At 36.6% G+C, this 16,944-nt stretch overlaps 1 protein-coding gene across 1 annotated transcript in view; it reads right to left on the bottom strand.

Moving 5' to 3' along the window:
• Window positions 1–1,629: 1,629 nt before the first annotated feature.
• LOC131168449 (extensin) overlaps window positions 1,630–16,944 on the bottom strand; it is a 28,872-nt gene continuing 13,557 nt past the window's right edge. Inside the window, exon 3 of the mRNA XM_058127878.1 lies at window positions 1,630–3,025. Within this exon, the coding sequence (XP_057983861.1) occupies window positions 1,916–3,025 (1,110 nt within the window). The 3' untranslated portion in view covers window positions 1,630–1,915. The remainder of the gene's footprint in view (window positions 3,026–16,944) is intronic.

Genomic DNA, 16,944 nt, shown 5'->3' on the forward strand with positions numbered 1-16,944 from the left:
AAGAAAACACTCTAAATCGGGTAAATTGACAGAAAAGAGTTCATTTAACTGACCTCACCTAATAGGACTTAAGGCTTGTTGTTGTAGTTGTATGTAAATGATGTTGGACACTTCATAATAATTTTAGAAGACATTAGGAAAATTTACCTATTTCTTTTTGAGATATATATTTTATTTAACATTTATAATACCATTACATCTATTTTACTTTTTCAAAAATGAAATTAATTTTTTAGGTCCAAATCTTGACCTATTCAAAATAAATTTTTAAACATAGATTTATCTATCGTTGTATTATTTAATTTTTTTTACAAATACTTGTATTACTTCTAAAAGATAATAATATTCTTGTCCACAAATTATTTACACTAGTAGTACTTTTATATACAATATGTATATGCACTACCCCCTTTTTAGACTAAGCAGAGTGTCTAAATATAATTTCATTTTATCTAATTATGGTTGATTTTTTTTCCCTATAGGAATGTTTTGTATTTCCTTTAAAATATAGAATATTTTTGTCACTAAATGATTTACTTTTTTGCACTTTTATTATATAGATACAGATGTACATATCTATATATAATATTAGTTTAGTTGCTTTTTTTAACTAATTGGAAATTTTTTTGTTTAAGTTTAAACATTAACTTTTAGACATTCTAAATGTCTTTTATATAAAGTTAATTTTAGTTGAATTGACTTTTATATAAAGTATGATGTATGGATATTGAATAAAAATTCACTTTATTTAAATATTATTTGATCTTACTTTCAAAAGATAAGAATGCTTTTGTCTTTAAAATGATTTACACTATCCTATATATATATATATAGATATTTTTGTACACATATATCCACAATTATATTTCGGTAAAACTAAATCTATTCCTCTTAACCTCTAATTATTAATATTAGTATATTTTAATTAATTTTTTATAAGTGTTATATCATTATTCTCCTACCATTTTTATGTTTATTAAATAATTATTGGGATTAGACACTAACATAAATATCTCAAATTTTTATTTTAATTTCATATCCAATGATTAATGTATATAACATTTTCATAGATCTTAAAAAGCATAGCTAGGCTCTATATAATAATGGCGACTATAGTAAATATTTTTTATTGTCATTTGAGGGTTTAAAAAAAAATATATCATTTAAAGAAAAATTTGTCCATTAAAATAGCATTTTCCTTATAATATATTGATTTCCATTAAGAAAACTAGCGACATTATAACCTTTCATAGTTTTAAAAACCACAAAGGAGTTTATTCTTCAAAATAAAACCATAAGATGGCTTATATAATTTTCTATATATCATTTTAGTTCTTATTAATTTACACTATTTATAGTTTTATATAGAGTATAAAACATTCTATCAAGAATATGTTATATTACTTTCAAAAAGGATATTTTAGTCTAAAATATAATTTAACTATTTTTACTTACATATATATATATATATATATATATATATATATATATTTGGGGTGTTTTTTTTTTTTTGGGGGGGGGGGGGGGGGGGGGGGGGGGGAGTGTGGAGACAGCCGACGGTATCTATAGCATCATTTATTCTACGATACAGATTATAGACAGACAAATATGTAGGAGAAGACACAAAACTTCCCAATTTAAACTATTGTGACACATCATAATTTGCTTTTAATTATATTCAGTATGCAGAAACAGAATGTAGACAGTCACAAACCATTGCTAAACAGGCAACAAAAATATTTCACAATACCACAAGTGAGAGAGAGAGAGAGAGAGAGAGAGAGAGAGAGAGAGAGAGAGCAAAACATGTGGGTATATAATATCAAGTTTCCAGACCAGCAATCCTCGGGCCAAAGGTCAATCCATGAACAAGTAGTTCAATGCTTCTATACAGAGGACGACTCAGAAATACTTGTTACCTACCAAACCAACCTTTGGGAGGCTGGACTTCTCCATCATTCATCAACTTATCCAGAACTACATTCAAGTCAACCGACTGGCCATTATCTGTAAGCTTCCGCACAGTTGCCCTAACGTGTTCTCTTGGGAATCCCATACTGGTCACTTTGTCCACCACATCATCGATAGGAACCCTGTTCCCAGTTCCTGCAGGCCCTGAACCACCACCGACCCCTGAAGCAGTGGGCAGTGCTTGTGGTAGTACTCTAGCAGTAGGAAGCTGTGGGTAACCGCTTCCACCACTTTGGGCCACTGAAGGAGAAGAAATTTGTGGTGGCTTCATTGCGGTGCTGCCATATTGTGAAGGTGATCCACTGAAAGAATATGGTTCGCTTGGAATTGATGGCGGGCCACCATATGCAGTTGAAAACCCCGAACTGGCTCTGCTAGACGGTGGCTCATACATATGGGAAGGAGGAGCCCCATAAAACTGTTGGGAAGGAGGTGCCCCACTGGATGGATGGGATGGGGGCTGGCGAAGGCTTGGAGGGTAGTTTGGAGGAGAAGGAATATACGGTGTCTCTTCAGGATGATGGACCAATGAAGGTTGCACTTGAGAAGGATTAACAGGTGCCAATGATGGGTGCTGCTGTGGAGGCTGAGAGTATGGTGGATGGGGGGCCGGTTGGTATTGCTGATGTGGTAGTGCTGGGGGAGGGGGCTGTGGCTGCTGAGCTGGTGGTGGTGCATATTGCTGATTTGGGGTTTCCTGTGTCTGAGCAGGTGGAGGGTAGTAGGGCTCTCGCTGAGGTATGGACACAATCTGGCTCTGGGGGAACTGGTTTGGAAGCGGAATTGCAGGCGGATGATTCTGTTGAGAAAGGGGTGGTAGAGCAGTATTTGGTGGGGCAAGAGCAGGATGTGACTGTGAAAGAAGAACAGGAGTAGAAATGTGTTGGTGAGATTGCTGCTGAGGAGCAGATGCTGGCTGCTGCACAGGATCCATATGCACTGTGTTTGGTGTTTCTGACTGCTGCTCTGCCTTGGACACTTGCAGCTTTGAGAGCTGAAGCTGGGCCTCCACTATTTCTTGCTTATCCCTTAAAACCTCTACACCAGTTTGCACCTGCATGCAATTGTTGACGTACACCAAATGGCCATAACAGAATGATCAACACCACCAGACACAGGCCATCACACAATAAATTCATGCAAAAATAAAAGAAAGGAAGATGATTAATAATAAGAACAAAGGCAAAGGACTGCAATTGCAATGTACTAGCATAAACCCACTAACCCTACTCAATATTGGGATCACCCAACCTAAACAAAGCCAGTGTCCCACACTTCCATCATAGCACAATTAATAAAAATCCCAAGAGATTGGTATCAAGCTCCAAACTTAATAGAACTTCAAAAATTGAAGATGACCCATGCACTTGCATACCTGAGCGACCCCCCCCCCCCCCCTTTTTTTTTTAAATTGGTTTTGGGCATTAGAAGATGGGGGGAACTATTGTAAGAACCGTATAATGTATACAATAGACCCAGACAAAATTAGATTGCATACCTGAGCGACACCCCCCCCCCCCTTTTTTTTTAAATTGGTTTTGGGCATTAGAAGATGGGGGGAACTATTGTAAGAACTGTATAATGTATACAATAGACCCAGACAAAATTAGATTGCTGCCTCATTGTCAAGTGCCGAATATGATTCCTTTTTAAAAGAAAGGCTCGATATCATTCGTAACTTGGCACCAGAATCACACAAGGTAAAACTTCATTTGCTGTCTGACCTACAGCACCGTTGACATACCACTTCACTGTTGCACCATCTCAAGCCTTATCATGGTACGTTCCACACTGTAAGAACCACTTAAAATAAAGGCACTAGCACCACCCCTGATCACCAAAATAATACATGAAATTACAATTCTAGCAGCTCACAATACTATTCCACCGCATGGTGTTTGCTGCATTTACTATTTTAGACATGCAGATTTCAATAATCCCTAAATATGGTGATCTTAATTTCAGTTGTGTGATTCCCGAATATGGAAGTATCTTCATTCTTATTGCCAGTCTCAGATGGCCTGGAACAAAGGGTTTGTTTAACTTCATTTTATTTTATTTAATTTTCTTCTCTCCATTTAGAAGTATTTCTTATTCTCCTTTTTGTATATTCTTTCCAATCCAAGGTTGTTAGAATTGTAATCCTACATAGGATCGTTGGGAGGGGCCGCAAGATCAGATCTAGAGATTGGGTCGTGGATCATAAGATTCTACTCACAGAACACAATAAATTAAAATTTTATATTTATGGCAATTTATGAAACTCTCAACAAAATAATCCTAAAAACCTGGTAGTAAATTTAAGAAATTAAAAAAAAAATGTCAGAAATGTAGCTATCTTGCTAGCTAGCACCTAGTAGGTTTTCCTTCAACAATTTTGACCCTAAAAAAATATCTGAATAGCCTGAACTGCAAAGTGTTTTGCAAAGGGAAGACTGTTGCTAGCTTATTTATTTAATAATTATAATTAAAAATAATATACAACAACAACAACAACAAAACCAAGCTTTAGTCCCACTAAGTGCGGTCGGCTATACGAATCATTTTCCGCCAATCTATGCGATCATGGAACATTTCTTTTGATAGATTCAAGGATATTAAATTCTTACTCACTATCTCCTCCCAAGTTATTTTAGGTCTACCCCTACCCCTTCTATTGCCCCCCACAATAACTAAGTCACACTTCCTCACAGGTGCACTATAAGGCCTATGTTGCAAGTGTCCATACCATTTAAGTCGTCCCTCCCTTATCTTATCTTCTATAGGAGCTACACCTAACTTACCAGGAATATGTTCATTCCTTAATTTATTTTTCAATGTTATACCACTCATCCATCTAAGCATTCTCATCTTAGAAACTTTTACTTTTTAGATATTATGTTTCTTTGTCGCCCAACATTCCGATCCATATAGCATAGCTAGTTTTATAACTGTCTTATAAAACTTCCCTTTCAATTTTAAGGGTATTCTACGATCACATAGCACACTTGAAGCACTTCTCCATTTTACCAAACCTGCTTTAACTCTATGAACTGATGTGAATTTCTCAGCTTCTGTGGTTTTGTTATCAATCCATAAGAAGAAGGAGAAGGGGGGAAAAAGGAAGAGGAAGAAGAAAAAAAAAAAGCTTTTTTGCTGAAGAACTTTCTGATAGCCATAAAGAAAAATAGAGGAAAAAGAAAATTATATGCTCTCTGCTTTGGGAAAAAAAGGTCTCTGGCTTGTCAATAATAAGAGAAAAAGAAGAGGAAGAATGTCAAAAAACCACAAAGATAATGCATAACTGCTAAAAGCCTGCAACTTTAAGCTCTCAGCCTGATTGTGCAACTCCCTATTTGTTGAATCTCTCTGCTGATCTCAAAGCTCTCAGCTGGTCTCTACAGTCGTTGGAAGAAGAAACAGTCCAAGCCTAGTGATAGACAACCTAGGATCTGTCAATCAATAAGTCTAAGCTCTCAGAGAGCTTTCAATTTTGAAGGAAGAGAGCTTTCAAGAGATGCTCATCCACTCTCGTGACTAGGATCAAACAAAGCCTAGAACATGCTCATTATTTTGCCCTAATTTTGATGCATTCAAGAGGCAACTAGACCAAATTTTGTGTATGCTGCGAAAGTAAAGTGTTCGGCCCAACAAAAATATATATTGGGTCTTTTTCCTTAAAATCCTAAATAGGAAAATCCACATTCCATTGCAAAAGTAGGATCGGTAGGATTGCAAGTAAGATTGTGATCCTAAGATCCTACTAGTATCCTACTTTTATTAAGATTCTACTTAAGATCCAGATCGATTAGGCAAGTATGGATCATAGGATCGTAGAATCGCACGATCCAAATTGATATTTTGGTAACCATGCTCCAGTCTAATGAATTCACCTTCTTTTCTTATAAAAAAAAGGGTTTGTCTAACTTCATTTTTTTTTTTGGCCACGCATAAATTTTATTCATCAGCCAATATATATATATATATAAAGCATGGCCAAAACCTAAATGGGGAACAAAAAAAGGCAATACAAATGCATGACAATCAGAAAAAGTAAAATCAATCTTGAGATTGGCACAAAACAACGATTTTGATTGGAGAATGAAAATCTAGCATGAACAAGCCAGCCCAAGCCAGTTGCTTCTGGCCAGCCTTAAGCTTTCAGCCTCACAGAAAGTGAGGTGATGGATATACCTGTCTACATTGCAAAAATGTCCCATGTTTTCAACCTCACAGAACATTCGTGCATAAGAAATTTAGCAGCAAACTTGTTACCCTTGATAGTTCAAACAACCCATCAAATGGTCTCAATCCAAGAAGAGACAGGTTTGGAAAGGGTTACCATGCTCATAATCAGAGGAATAGAATGGTTTAGGTGCTCGTCACACTATTTGCCATTGTTTATAAAAGCTTTGTCAGCAGAACATTTTTCCTTTAGAGGCACCTCTGATTTCATAAGCTAATGCTTTTTGGTTCAAATCTATTACTACTATTTCTTATATTTGTGTTCCTATGCTGTACACCTTTTTCTTGTGTCTCATGCCCTATAAAGCAGCTCATATTTTAAAATTAAACAAAGTATTACGCTAATAGAAGAGAGAACAAAAAGTACAAAAAAGGAGAAAAAAAATGCAGCTCCGTATATTTTTCGATTGAAAGCAGAAAATTTATGAAGAGAGAACAAAATACAAGGAAGATGATAAGTTATCTTCCTGGAAGAGCCAAAAAAAAAAAACAGAAAAAAGTAAAGGACACAAAGTACAAACACAAAGAACAAAAAGCAAGAAACATCAAGACACAAAGCCAACCACTCTCATCAGAAGTCCAAAAACAAACTGATGGAGGACCACCTTTCATCATTTACGCTTCCTAATGGACATACTTATTTTCAGCATAGATTTAGGACAATATGCATGCATTGAATCTTTGTTTGATATGTATAATTTTTTATAACATTCGAGTTAGTTTGTAATTGTGTGCATAGTTGTTAGAATCATATGAATTTCCATTTGAATCTATGATTTGTATCGAGAGAGACATAAATCGGTTTGAATCGCAGAAGGCAGTGAATCAAAGTGAATTGTAAATCAGTGAAGCGAACCGAACTAAATCGTACAAATCGTAATATTCAGATGCAACTCCTCTAAAACCCAACTTAAAGATTTTTAAACCTTTTTCTTTTTTCATGATGACCTTCTATTTGCTATTTACATGAGCATTGTCCTCCAAGAGGGAAGAAAGAAGTACGTTGGCCTTCTCATTCTTCACCTCTTATTTCTGCCATTAGATAAGATTAGAAGAAAACCACCTGTCTTTAGAAGAAAACCAAAGTCAACTAGGTGGGTGAGCTTTTGGTTGGCACGTTGCCCTCTCCACTCCTCTGGATTTAAAGATCTGATTTTCATTAGTTTTTATATTTTAGTAAGTTTTGTTTATGTTTTTTATTTACTTTCTCTTCTAGTTTTAGTTATTAGAGCAAGGTCATGCATTAAAAATTACTTCTCTTGTTAAAACCCATAAGGTTCAAAAAATTTTAATGTTTTTTCAGTGATTCATTCCCTTAAAACCATAAAGTTCAATTTTTCATTAAGTTTTTCTTGTTTCCTCTCCCTTTTTTTTAAGCAAGCATGCACATGTATTTTGTATTGTTAAACATGTGTAAACTTGTACCATAAACATGAAGTTCAGTTTTTTAAAATTTTTTGTCCTCATCTTACTTTTTAGTGCATATTGAACTCTTACCCTATTCTTGGAGAGGCCTTGGATTTCGATTTATATTGAATTTAAATAAAATTTCATATAAAATTGTATTGAAATTTGTTCAAATCCATCCAAATCCAAATCCAAGGTCCAAAAATCCATGCTCCCAAACACAAAATTAGACTTAGTGCTTTAGTTTTGAGTCACATAATAAGTATTATAATTTTGTTGAAACAAGCTTAACTTGATACTTTGGTGGAGGTGGAATGGTTAGATCATGGTATATCTTTCTTATATGGCTAGTTTTCCTTTTATATCAATACATGCATGAGTTAAATAAATCATGGTAGGATTTAGACCTACAAAACTTGCTTCAAAGCCAAGTGCCATTCCAGTTTCCAATTATCAACATGGATGATCCATATTTGTTGAAATTTCAACTTATTTAACTATTTTACTTGTTTTACATATATGCAAGTAATTTGGAATCAATTTTTGAAATTTTGCACCGAAACTTATGATTCAATTCAATTCTCGATTCACGAAATTGGGATTTCGATTCACGTTTTGAATTTCAATTTGATAACTATGATTGTGTGTTTTAGTCAATTTGATAGTTGTAATGTATGAGGCAGTTAATGATTTAAATTCAGAACTGATTTTTCATGTATCTACTGCAGCCCTCTCCCTCTTCTTCATTCTTCTTCCTCTTCCATTTTACCTCGTAATTCATCTTCTTTCCTACTCTTTCTTTTTCTCTCCCTTAATTCTCTCTGTTCTGTTTCTACTGCTGTTCTGTCCTGCTCCTCTATGACTTCACTGCCACCATTTTTTTTTAATCGGTGAAGAGAAAAATATATTAGCAAGGCATCAAGGGGGATGCCAACCCATGGTGCAAAACGTCAATCACTTTGAAGAGTTTCACAAACATCAAGGATTACATTATGATCATTAACAGTTTGCCCACTAAGCCAGTAGGAAACGACAGCAAACCACTGGTCTTTGCAGATCCGAAGCGGAGTAGTTGTATCTTTGAAGGCTCTCTTATTTCTTTCTTTCCAAGCACACAAAAAGATGGTGAGAGGGATGAGTTTCAAAACCTTTTGCTTCTCCTTGGTGGTCCTGGTGCCTTTCCAAGCCCAAATCTCCCCTCCAACTGAATTTTCCATCATCCACTGCTGTCCGCTCAAGGTTATAACCAAATTTCACAAATTCCTTGTCCAGGGGCAGTGGAGAAGAATTTGGTTGACTGATTCTGCATCAGCCATACAAAGGAAACATCTATGTGTGACTGTAAGCCCTCTTTCCTGTGGATTGTCAAGGGTTAAAATATTTCCATGAGCAGCCTTCCAAACAAAAAAGGCAACCTTCAAAGGGGCTGCTGTCCTCCAAATGTGAATCCAAGGGGAGTTGTTGCAATTACTTCCCATTGAAGAGAGCTTCTTGTAGAGAGATTTATAGTGAAAAAACCATTTTTGTCCAAAGCCCATTTGGTTTGTTGGGTACATTTTGGTAACAGAATTTATAGAGAATTCAGTAAAGTGAGTGACTGCATTAAGTTCCCAATCTGCCGCATTCCTAGAGCAAGGAATATTCTAGAAAATTCCCTAATCAGTGATTTGGAGATGATGACCGATAAGGGCATTTTTGTCACAAGCAAAGCTGTGGATGGAAGGGCAGACAGCTCTAAGATTACTATTCTCATGCCACACATCATGGCAGAAGAAAACATTGGCCTCTTTTACCACTTGAAATGTCACAAATTGGAAAAAATCATCCCATCCTTTCCTGATGAATTTCCAAACTCCAACTCCAAAAAGGTCCCCCCTTCAACTGTGTGTTGTCCAACCATAAGCCCATATTTATTGAAATTGAGGAGGGATTTCAACCCCAAACCTCCCAAACAAGTGGGTTGTTTAACCAATCCCCACCTAACAAGGTGATATTTAAACTCCTCCCCTAGGCTTCCCCAAAGAAATCCTCTCTGAATTCCTTCGAATCTCATAGTGGCTTGAGGTCCATAAGGGAAGGAGGGACATGAAATAAACTGGAAGATTCATCAAAGTGCTCCCCATAAGTTTGAGTCCCCCTCCTTTTGATAGGAAATTTCTTTTCCATCCTACTAATCTCCTTTCTAACGTCTAGACAATAGGGTCCTAGACTCCTTTTTTTTATAAAAAAAAAATTGGCTCAGAGGGGGAGACTGAGGTAATTAATGGGAAAGGATCCTATCTTACAACCCAGAATATCAGCAAGGAAGGTCTCCCCCGCGTTCTCTCCAATTGGAATAAGCTCACTTTTGCCAAGGTTCACTTTTAGGCCTGAGATAGCCTCAAAACCTAGCAAAATGCATCGTTGAGGATAAGAGGGGGGTTCATCTTTGCAAAAAATAATGGTATCATCTGCAAAAAGGAGATGAGAAACTTTCGTCAGCCTCCCATTTCTGCCCACCTTGATACCTCTAAATATCCCTCCTTCAGTAGGCATTCATCAGCACGAGGCTAAGAACCTCCATAACCAAAATAAACAGAAAAGAAGACAAGGGATCTCCTTGTCTCAAGCCTCTCGAGGAGCAAAAGAAATAAGAAGGGCATCCATTAATAAGCACTGAGAAGCTTGGGGTTTTGATGCATTAAGCAATCCATCCACATTAGAGCTCCCCAAAGCCCATTTCCTGAGGAGATGAAGAAGGAAGTTCCAGTTGACATGATCAAATGCTTTCTCCTTATTTAGTTTGCACACTCTTCCCCCTTTTCCCTCCTTCATATAGGCATCCACCACCTCATTAGCAATAAGGGCAGCATCCATAATCTGTCTTCCAGCCACAAAAGGATGCTGATACTGACCAATGACTTCCATATTATCACCATAGTTGTCCCGTATCCATAATTGCTGCCATAATCATTGATAAATACTAGAGCCCTTTCTACATATCATTTAATGCCATAAAAAGCATGCACAGGCATTCATGCTTGCACTGTTAATCATCTGCAACTTTCTCCCAAAATTTCAATCGCTGCCCGTGTTGCAAACACCATTTTTTGAGATCATCCCAAGACACCTCCCCACCATCATAAACAGAAACCATTGAAAAGCCCCTCTCCCCCGAATTTCACCACCATCAAACAAGGCATATGACCCCACGTACCACTTGAAAATTTATTGGCCACACCCCTTTCAAAATCCCTGGCTTCATGGATTTTTCTCTTCACACTGCCACCACTGCTGGAATCAACCCCCCCCCCCCCTCCACTCCCATTCTACCACCACACTGAAAACCATCAGTGGACAACCACCAGCGGCAGTACACGCACGTGCGTAAAGCTTCCAGCCCCTCCCACAAAATGGGTTCTAGCCATGAGATCTCCCTTTTCTTCCTGAGAATTTGAAATTGTTTGATTAAAAACTAATTGCTTGTGGTCCATTCACATTTGGAGGATAAACTAACTAGAACCAGATTTTGACCTTTTTGCTGCATTTTGCAGGTTGTTCAGTGAGACTTGAGAAGTTGGGAATCTAGTTTGAGAAAATTGCATGACTAAGCTGAGGCTAATTGCAAGTTCTGCAAAGAGTCTTTGATGAGGTAACAGAATTCTCCCATCCACCTTGGTTAGGGTTTAAACTGATTAAGAAAATTAGTAATTTACATACAAGTATCTTGCATCCATCTTATGAAAAAATTAAAAGGGCTGCACATTTCATATGAATTCCTTTGATTCATTAGTTGATTGAATCCTTGTTCATACCAATAACCCCTTGTCCTCATACAAACTAGGACCATGTTAAACGTGCATTATGCTCAATAGCCCAGTGGCCGCCCCATATATATATCTTAATGGAGGCAGGTTCCCCCACTGAAATTTTGAACTAAAGAGAGGCTTTTGGTAAATTAAAAGATTTCAGCCCTGAAAATACTCATTTGCCCCATTCTCAGTAGCAACGAACATGAAAGACTAGGACTTTTTGGCAAATAGTAAATATTGTTATTATAAACAATTATTACTAGCATTAAATGAGAAGGTATGTCTTTTTTTAATTACCTGTCCTCGCAAATCATATTTTATATTTTATTATTAATATATTTTTTGGCCTCCACTGAGGAAAATTCCTAGGTCCCCACTTGTGCATTGTAGTAATTTTAGGATTTACTTGTCAAGTTAAGTCTTTCTTAGCATCATTGTAACATATTGAATTATACCATGATCACTAATAAATTCAAACAAACTATCCTCACTAAACTTGCACATACCCAATCTTTCTTTGCCTGATTAGACACTTTTCAGACTTTGTTGACCAGAAATTTGAGCATCTCAGTGAACAATTTGCATGGATAAACACCCAGAAAAAAAAAAGAAAAAAGAAGGCATATCCCAGTCAATTAGGCAACCTAATTGGTCCTCATATTCTGTATGGTCAGCCTAGGGTCAACCCAGGGCATTCTTCCTGCCCTGGGAGTCCCTAACTCCTATAGCTCCCACGTCCCAATAGGATGTGCCATGCTCCTTGACCACCTAGCACGTCAGCTTAGTCCCTCCACTTTAGTTGGAGCCTAGATTTGATGAGCGTAATTTTGATGAGATTACCGGCCTAATCCCCAAGGCATCTTCCACACTCACCCAGGCATGACAAGGGGACACGAAATGTTTGGTACACTGAAACGGAATGTATTAAGAGTGGAATGGAGTGAAAAATTATATGACAAATGTATAAATATAAAGATCAATTCCAGTTCAGTCCATTCTTCTGTGCCAACAACTTTTTAGGAGACACTACTAAGAGGACGCCACATGGAAAACTAGATCCAACTACCTTCTTTTTAGATTGGGCAGAAGAGATGGAGGACTACTTTGAGTGCTACTGTATGAGAGGTGGGGCAAAAGTTCAGTTTGTTGAAATGGAGCTTATAGGACCAGCCAAGAAGAATTGGCAAACTGCTCATCAAACCAATCCTATTGTCCGATGGGAAGTGATGAGGCAAAGGATAAGGGTGTGGTTTCACCTTAAGGTTCAATATATTTAGAGCCTTTTTTTGAGACCATTGATGCTTCTATCCCCATCAATAACCAATTCAATGGAAGTGTGAAAAATACGGGTCTGTTTCCACTTCCACAATTACCCACAATTAAGGATCCTAAGTTTAGGAAAAAGCTAGCCACACATCTTCTTGGTAGTCATAGCTCAAGAAGCTCCTTTGATGCGAGTGTGTTACCCAATTAGTTTCCACCAAGGAATTGGTTGGTTAGGTTCTCTAATGTACTAACCAATGTATGACATTCAACATGCTATATCTTTGGTCCCAAATGCACAATTGCCTAACCTATCTCGTTATAGGAGTGGTGCAAGCACTACGTGCATGCTCTACAACTTTCTAAAAATATTTTTTTTTTTCATTTAAAGAAACAACGTAAAGAAAATAAGCATGAGTTGAAGGACATTCTAGTTTGATAAAAAGATAAGTTATAGGGATATTATAAGGGTGTTCTGGTGCTAAAAAATGCAGACTAGGAGAAATTTATTTTCTTAGTTATAGTTATTTAAGTTTTAAACATAAAAGAGCGGTGCAGAGATACTTTAATAAGTTGTTTAAAAAAAAAAAAAAACAAACAAACAGAAAGCTTGAGCTTGGAACTGACTAAAAATAGGATATTTATTCACAAAATTAGAGTCCTTAAGTTAAGATGACTTTAAAAAGATGAAAAGTGGGAAATCTATAGGACCATATAACATACCAATTGAAATTTGGAAATGTTTAGGGGGGTAAAGGAAGTACATGGCTAACTAATCTGTTCAACCCTATATTAAAAACCATGAAAATGTCGGAGAAATGGAGGAAAACCACATTAATACCTTTATACAAAAGCAAAAGTGATATTTAAAATTGTCATAACTATCGTGCAATTAAGATTATGAGTCATATGATGAAACTATAGGAGAGGGTAATTGAACAAAGAATAAGACTAGAACCAAAAGTTTCAGAGAATGAATTTGGTTTTAAGCTTGGAGATTGACAACAGAAACTATTTATCTTTTAAGAAGATTATTGGAAAAGTTAATGAAAAAGAAGAGGGACTTGCATATGATTTTTGTTGACCTAGAGAAAGCTTGTAATAGAGTACACAGGGAATCTCTTCAATGGGTTTTAGAAAAGAAAGTGGTATGCAGTAGATATACTAAGGTGTGTTGTGTGATCATTAATATTCTTAAAATTAAGAGGAAAGTTCAATAAGACGACTATAAGGCCAACTATGCTTTATGGATCAAAATGTTCGACAACTATGAAACATGTATAAAAAGTAAAAGTTGCGAAAATGTGAATGTTAATGTGAATGAATGGTAAAAAATTAAATAAAAGGGCAGCCCGATGCACAAAGCTCTCGCGTATGTGGGGTCCGGGGAAGGGGCGGACCATAATGGATCTATAGTACATAGACTTACCTTGCATTTTTGCAAGAGGCTGTTTCCACACCTCGAACCCATGACTGCCAAGTCACATGGCAACAACCTTACCGTTGCGCCTGAGCTCCCTTTTTGGATAAATGCTATATCATTAAAAGATAAATTTAGAAATGAGCATATACACAATAAACTAGGCATAGCACCAGTTGAAGACAAGATAAGCGAGGAGTGGCTTAGATGGTTTGGACATTTGAAACACATGCCTAGTAGTGCACCTGTGAGGAGGAGTGAGTTAGTTGTTGTTTCTAATAAAAAAGGGTAAGGGCAGACCTAAATTAAGTTGTTTCTAATAAAAAGGGGTAAGGGCAAATCTAAAATAACTTGAAATGAGATAGTGAGGAAGGAATTAATAGCTCTTGATCGGGTGAATTGGTGGAAAAGGATTCATGTAACCGACCCCACCTTGTGGGACTTGATGCTTCTTGCAGTTGTTGTAAAGTTTTTAATTTTAATATAAAAAATGTGTAGAAATAGAAGGGTATATAAATTTGATTGGAAAAGTAGTTATAGGACATTTTTTTTTTTCATGCTTTTCCAGGAGGTCTGGAGGAAGCCAAAATCTATAATGTATAGGATTTCCCTAATCCTCTCTTCCACAAAGGAAGTTATGAAGGGTGTTTTTGACATTTAAAAGAGCAAATCAAATTTTGGGGAATTGCTTTTTCTAATATTAGAGATTAGAGATTAATTGAATAGGGATGTGGGAAAGCTACAAGAGAAGGGCTTTGTGAGACATAGCCTTAAGTCCAAGTGTAATACCAGCCCTTATTACCCCAAAGAAACATGGATTCTAGAGGATATCTCTAGAAGAAGAGGCATCAATACGATTACCATCTAGTATGGGTTCCCCATCCCTAGACTTAATGATATGCTTGACATGCTAGCTATCTCTATTTGTACTCCAAGATTGCTTGCATGGTGGATATCACCATATTAGAATTAAACCAAGACAAAAGCTGAAAATTGCCTCTTTAGTCCCAAGATGGTTTATTTGAGTAGTTAGCTATGTCATTTGGACCTTCTAATGCCCTTTGCGCCTTTACAAGGTTTATGACACATATTTTGCAGCCATCCATAAGGAAATTCCTTGTGGGCAATTTCGATGATATAATGGTGTGTAATAGGACTAGGGAGGAGCGCGTCAACACACCTTCATAAGATTTTTGTCACTTCGAGGGAAGCTAAGTAGTGTACTAACCTTAAGAAGTGTAGCTTTATGCTCTCTAGTGTGCTCTTTCTTGATTTTGGGGTTTTTTACAAGGAATAACAACTAGTTTTGATGAAATTAGAAGCAATTAGGAAGTGGCATGAGCCTAGGACTATTTCTGAGATTCATAGCTTTCATGACTTAGCTATTTTCTATAAACAAATCAATCTTTTTGGGGCGGGCGGGGGGGGGGGGGGGGGCGCAATTGCGACTCCTGTCATTAATTATTTTCAAAACTACTAGATTTTTTTGGATAGATTAAGCAAAAGATGACTTAAGCATTTCTACTCAGGCATCCTAACTTCAGTAGAGGGAGGTTGTGATGCCTCTAGAGACCTATAGGAGGAGTTTTGAGTTACGAGGGACACCCAAAAGAATTTTTTAGTGAAACATTCTAATGATTGTTTGAAAGATGAGTATTCTACTGAATTTGGGGTCATCTTTTTAGGAGGTGAGTGAGGGCCAACATAGAGGATTTGTAGACTTCAACATACACCATGGTTAAAGGCACCAGGCTTCAACATTCTTCACTTTTATTTTTCAGAGATTTCTTAGTTCGGAAGTTGCATGTCAGTGGGTTAGTCATTTGGGAAGGGATAAAACCATTACCTTAGTTGACATATTTTATTAGCCTTTTTTAAGTTGCTAGGGTAGTGCAGAACCGCCATACTTGCCAATTAACCAAACCTAGGAGACAAAATACCCTCTTCCATTGCTATGCATGCCTTGGACAGACTTGAGCATGGATTTTGTTCTTGAACTCCCTAAAACTACTTTGGACATGATTCCATATTAGTAGTAGTTGATAGATTCACCAAGATAGCACCTCAATGTCTCTCATTTGGCTAAGTTCTTCTTTAATGAGGTAGTCAAATTGCAAGGTTGGCCGACGTTGGATAGGGATATCAAGTCTGCCACTTTTGCAAGACACGCTGGGAAATGTGCAAGACTCACTTGATGTTTTCTTCTGTTTCCCACCCTCAAACCAATGGTTTAGCCTCCATTTGGAACGTCTTAAAAAATAGGTACTTTTCAAAAAAGTACTTTCTATGAGTACTTATGTCCATTAGTAGCATTTGGTTTACATTTAAATAAGCACTTACTTCAAAAGGTACTTTTCCAAACTACTCTTTTTTTAAAAGGAAAATACATATTTTCTAAAAAATTATTTTTTTGAAAAAGTACTCATTTGAAAAAGTTCTTATAATAAGTAATCTTAGACTACTTTAAGATAAGTTCTTTTCCATATATGCACTTTTTTTCCCAGAAAAGTACTTTACTATAAGTGGGTCCGAATGATCCCTTAATCATAGACTAGGTGATCCACTTAGATGTATAGTGGGAGAAAAGCAGGGCAATTGGGACTTACCCTTGTTTGGTTTGTAGAATGAAATTGAAATAGTTAAGGAATCGAGGGAGGAAGAGAATCAAGGTAGGAATGGAATTACTTTTGGAATGCAATTACTACGTTTGGTTAGTAACATGGAATGAGTGTAGGAATCCCATTTCAATTTCTTTCCAACATTTGGTATTCTTGAATAGCTTCTACAATTGAATGAAAAATAATTCTTTTTTTTTAATTAAAAGTCCCTAATACATAATTATTTAATTTTGTATTATTATTCTTTATT

The sequence above is a fragment of the Malania oleifera genome, chromosome 11, assembly GCF_029873635.1.
Source record: "Malania oleifera isolate guangnan ecotype guangnan chromosome 11, ASM2987363v1, whole genome shotgun sequence".
Taxonomy (NCBI): Eukaryota; Viridiplantae; Streptophyta; class Magnoliopsida; order Santalales; family Ximeniaceae; genus Malania; species Malania oleifera.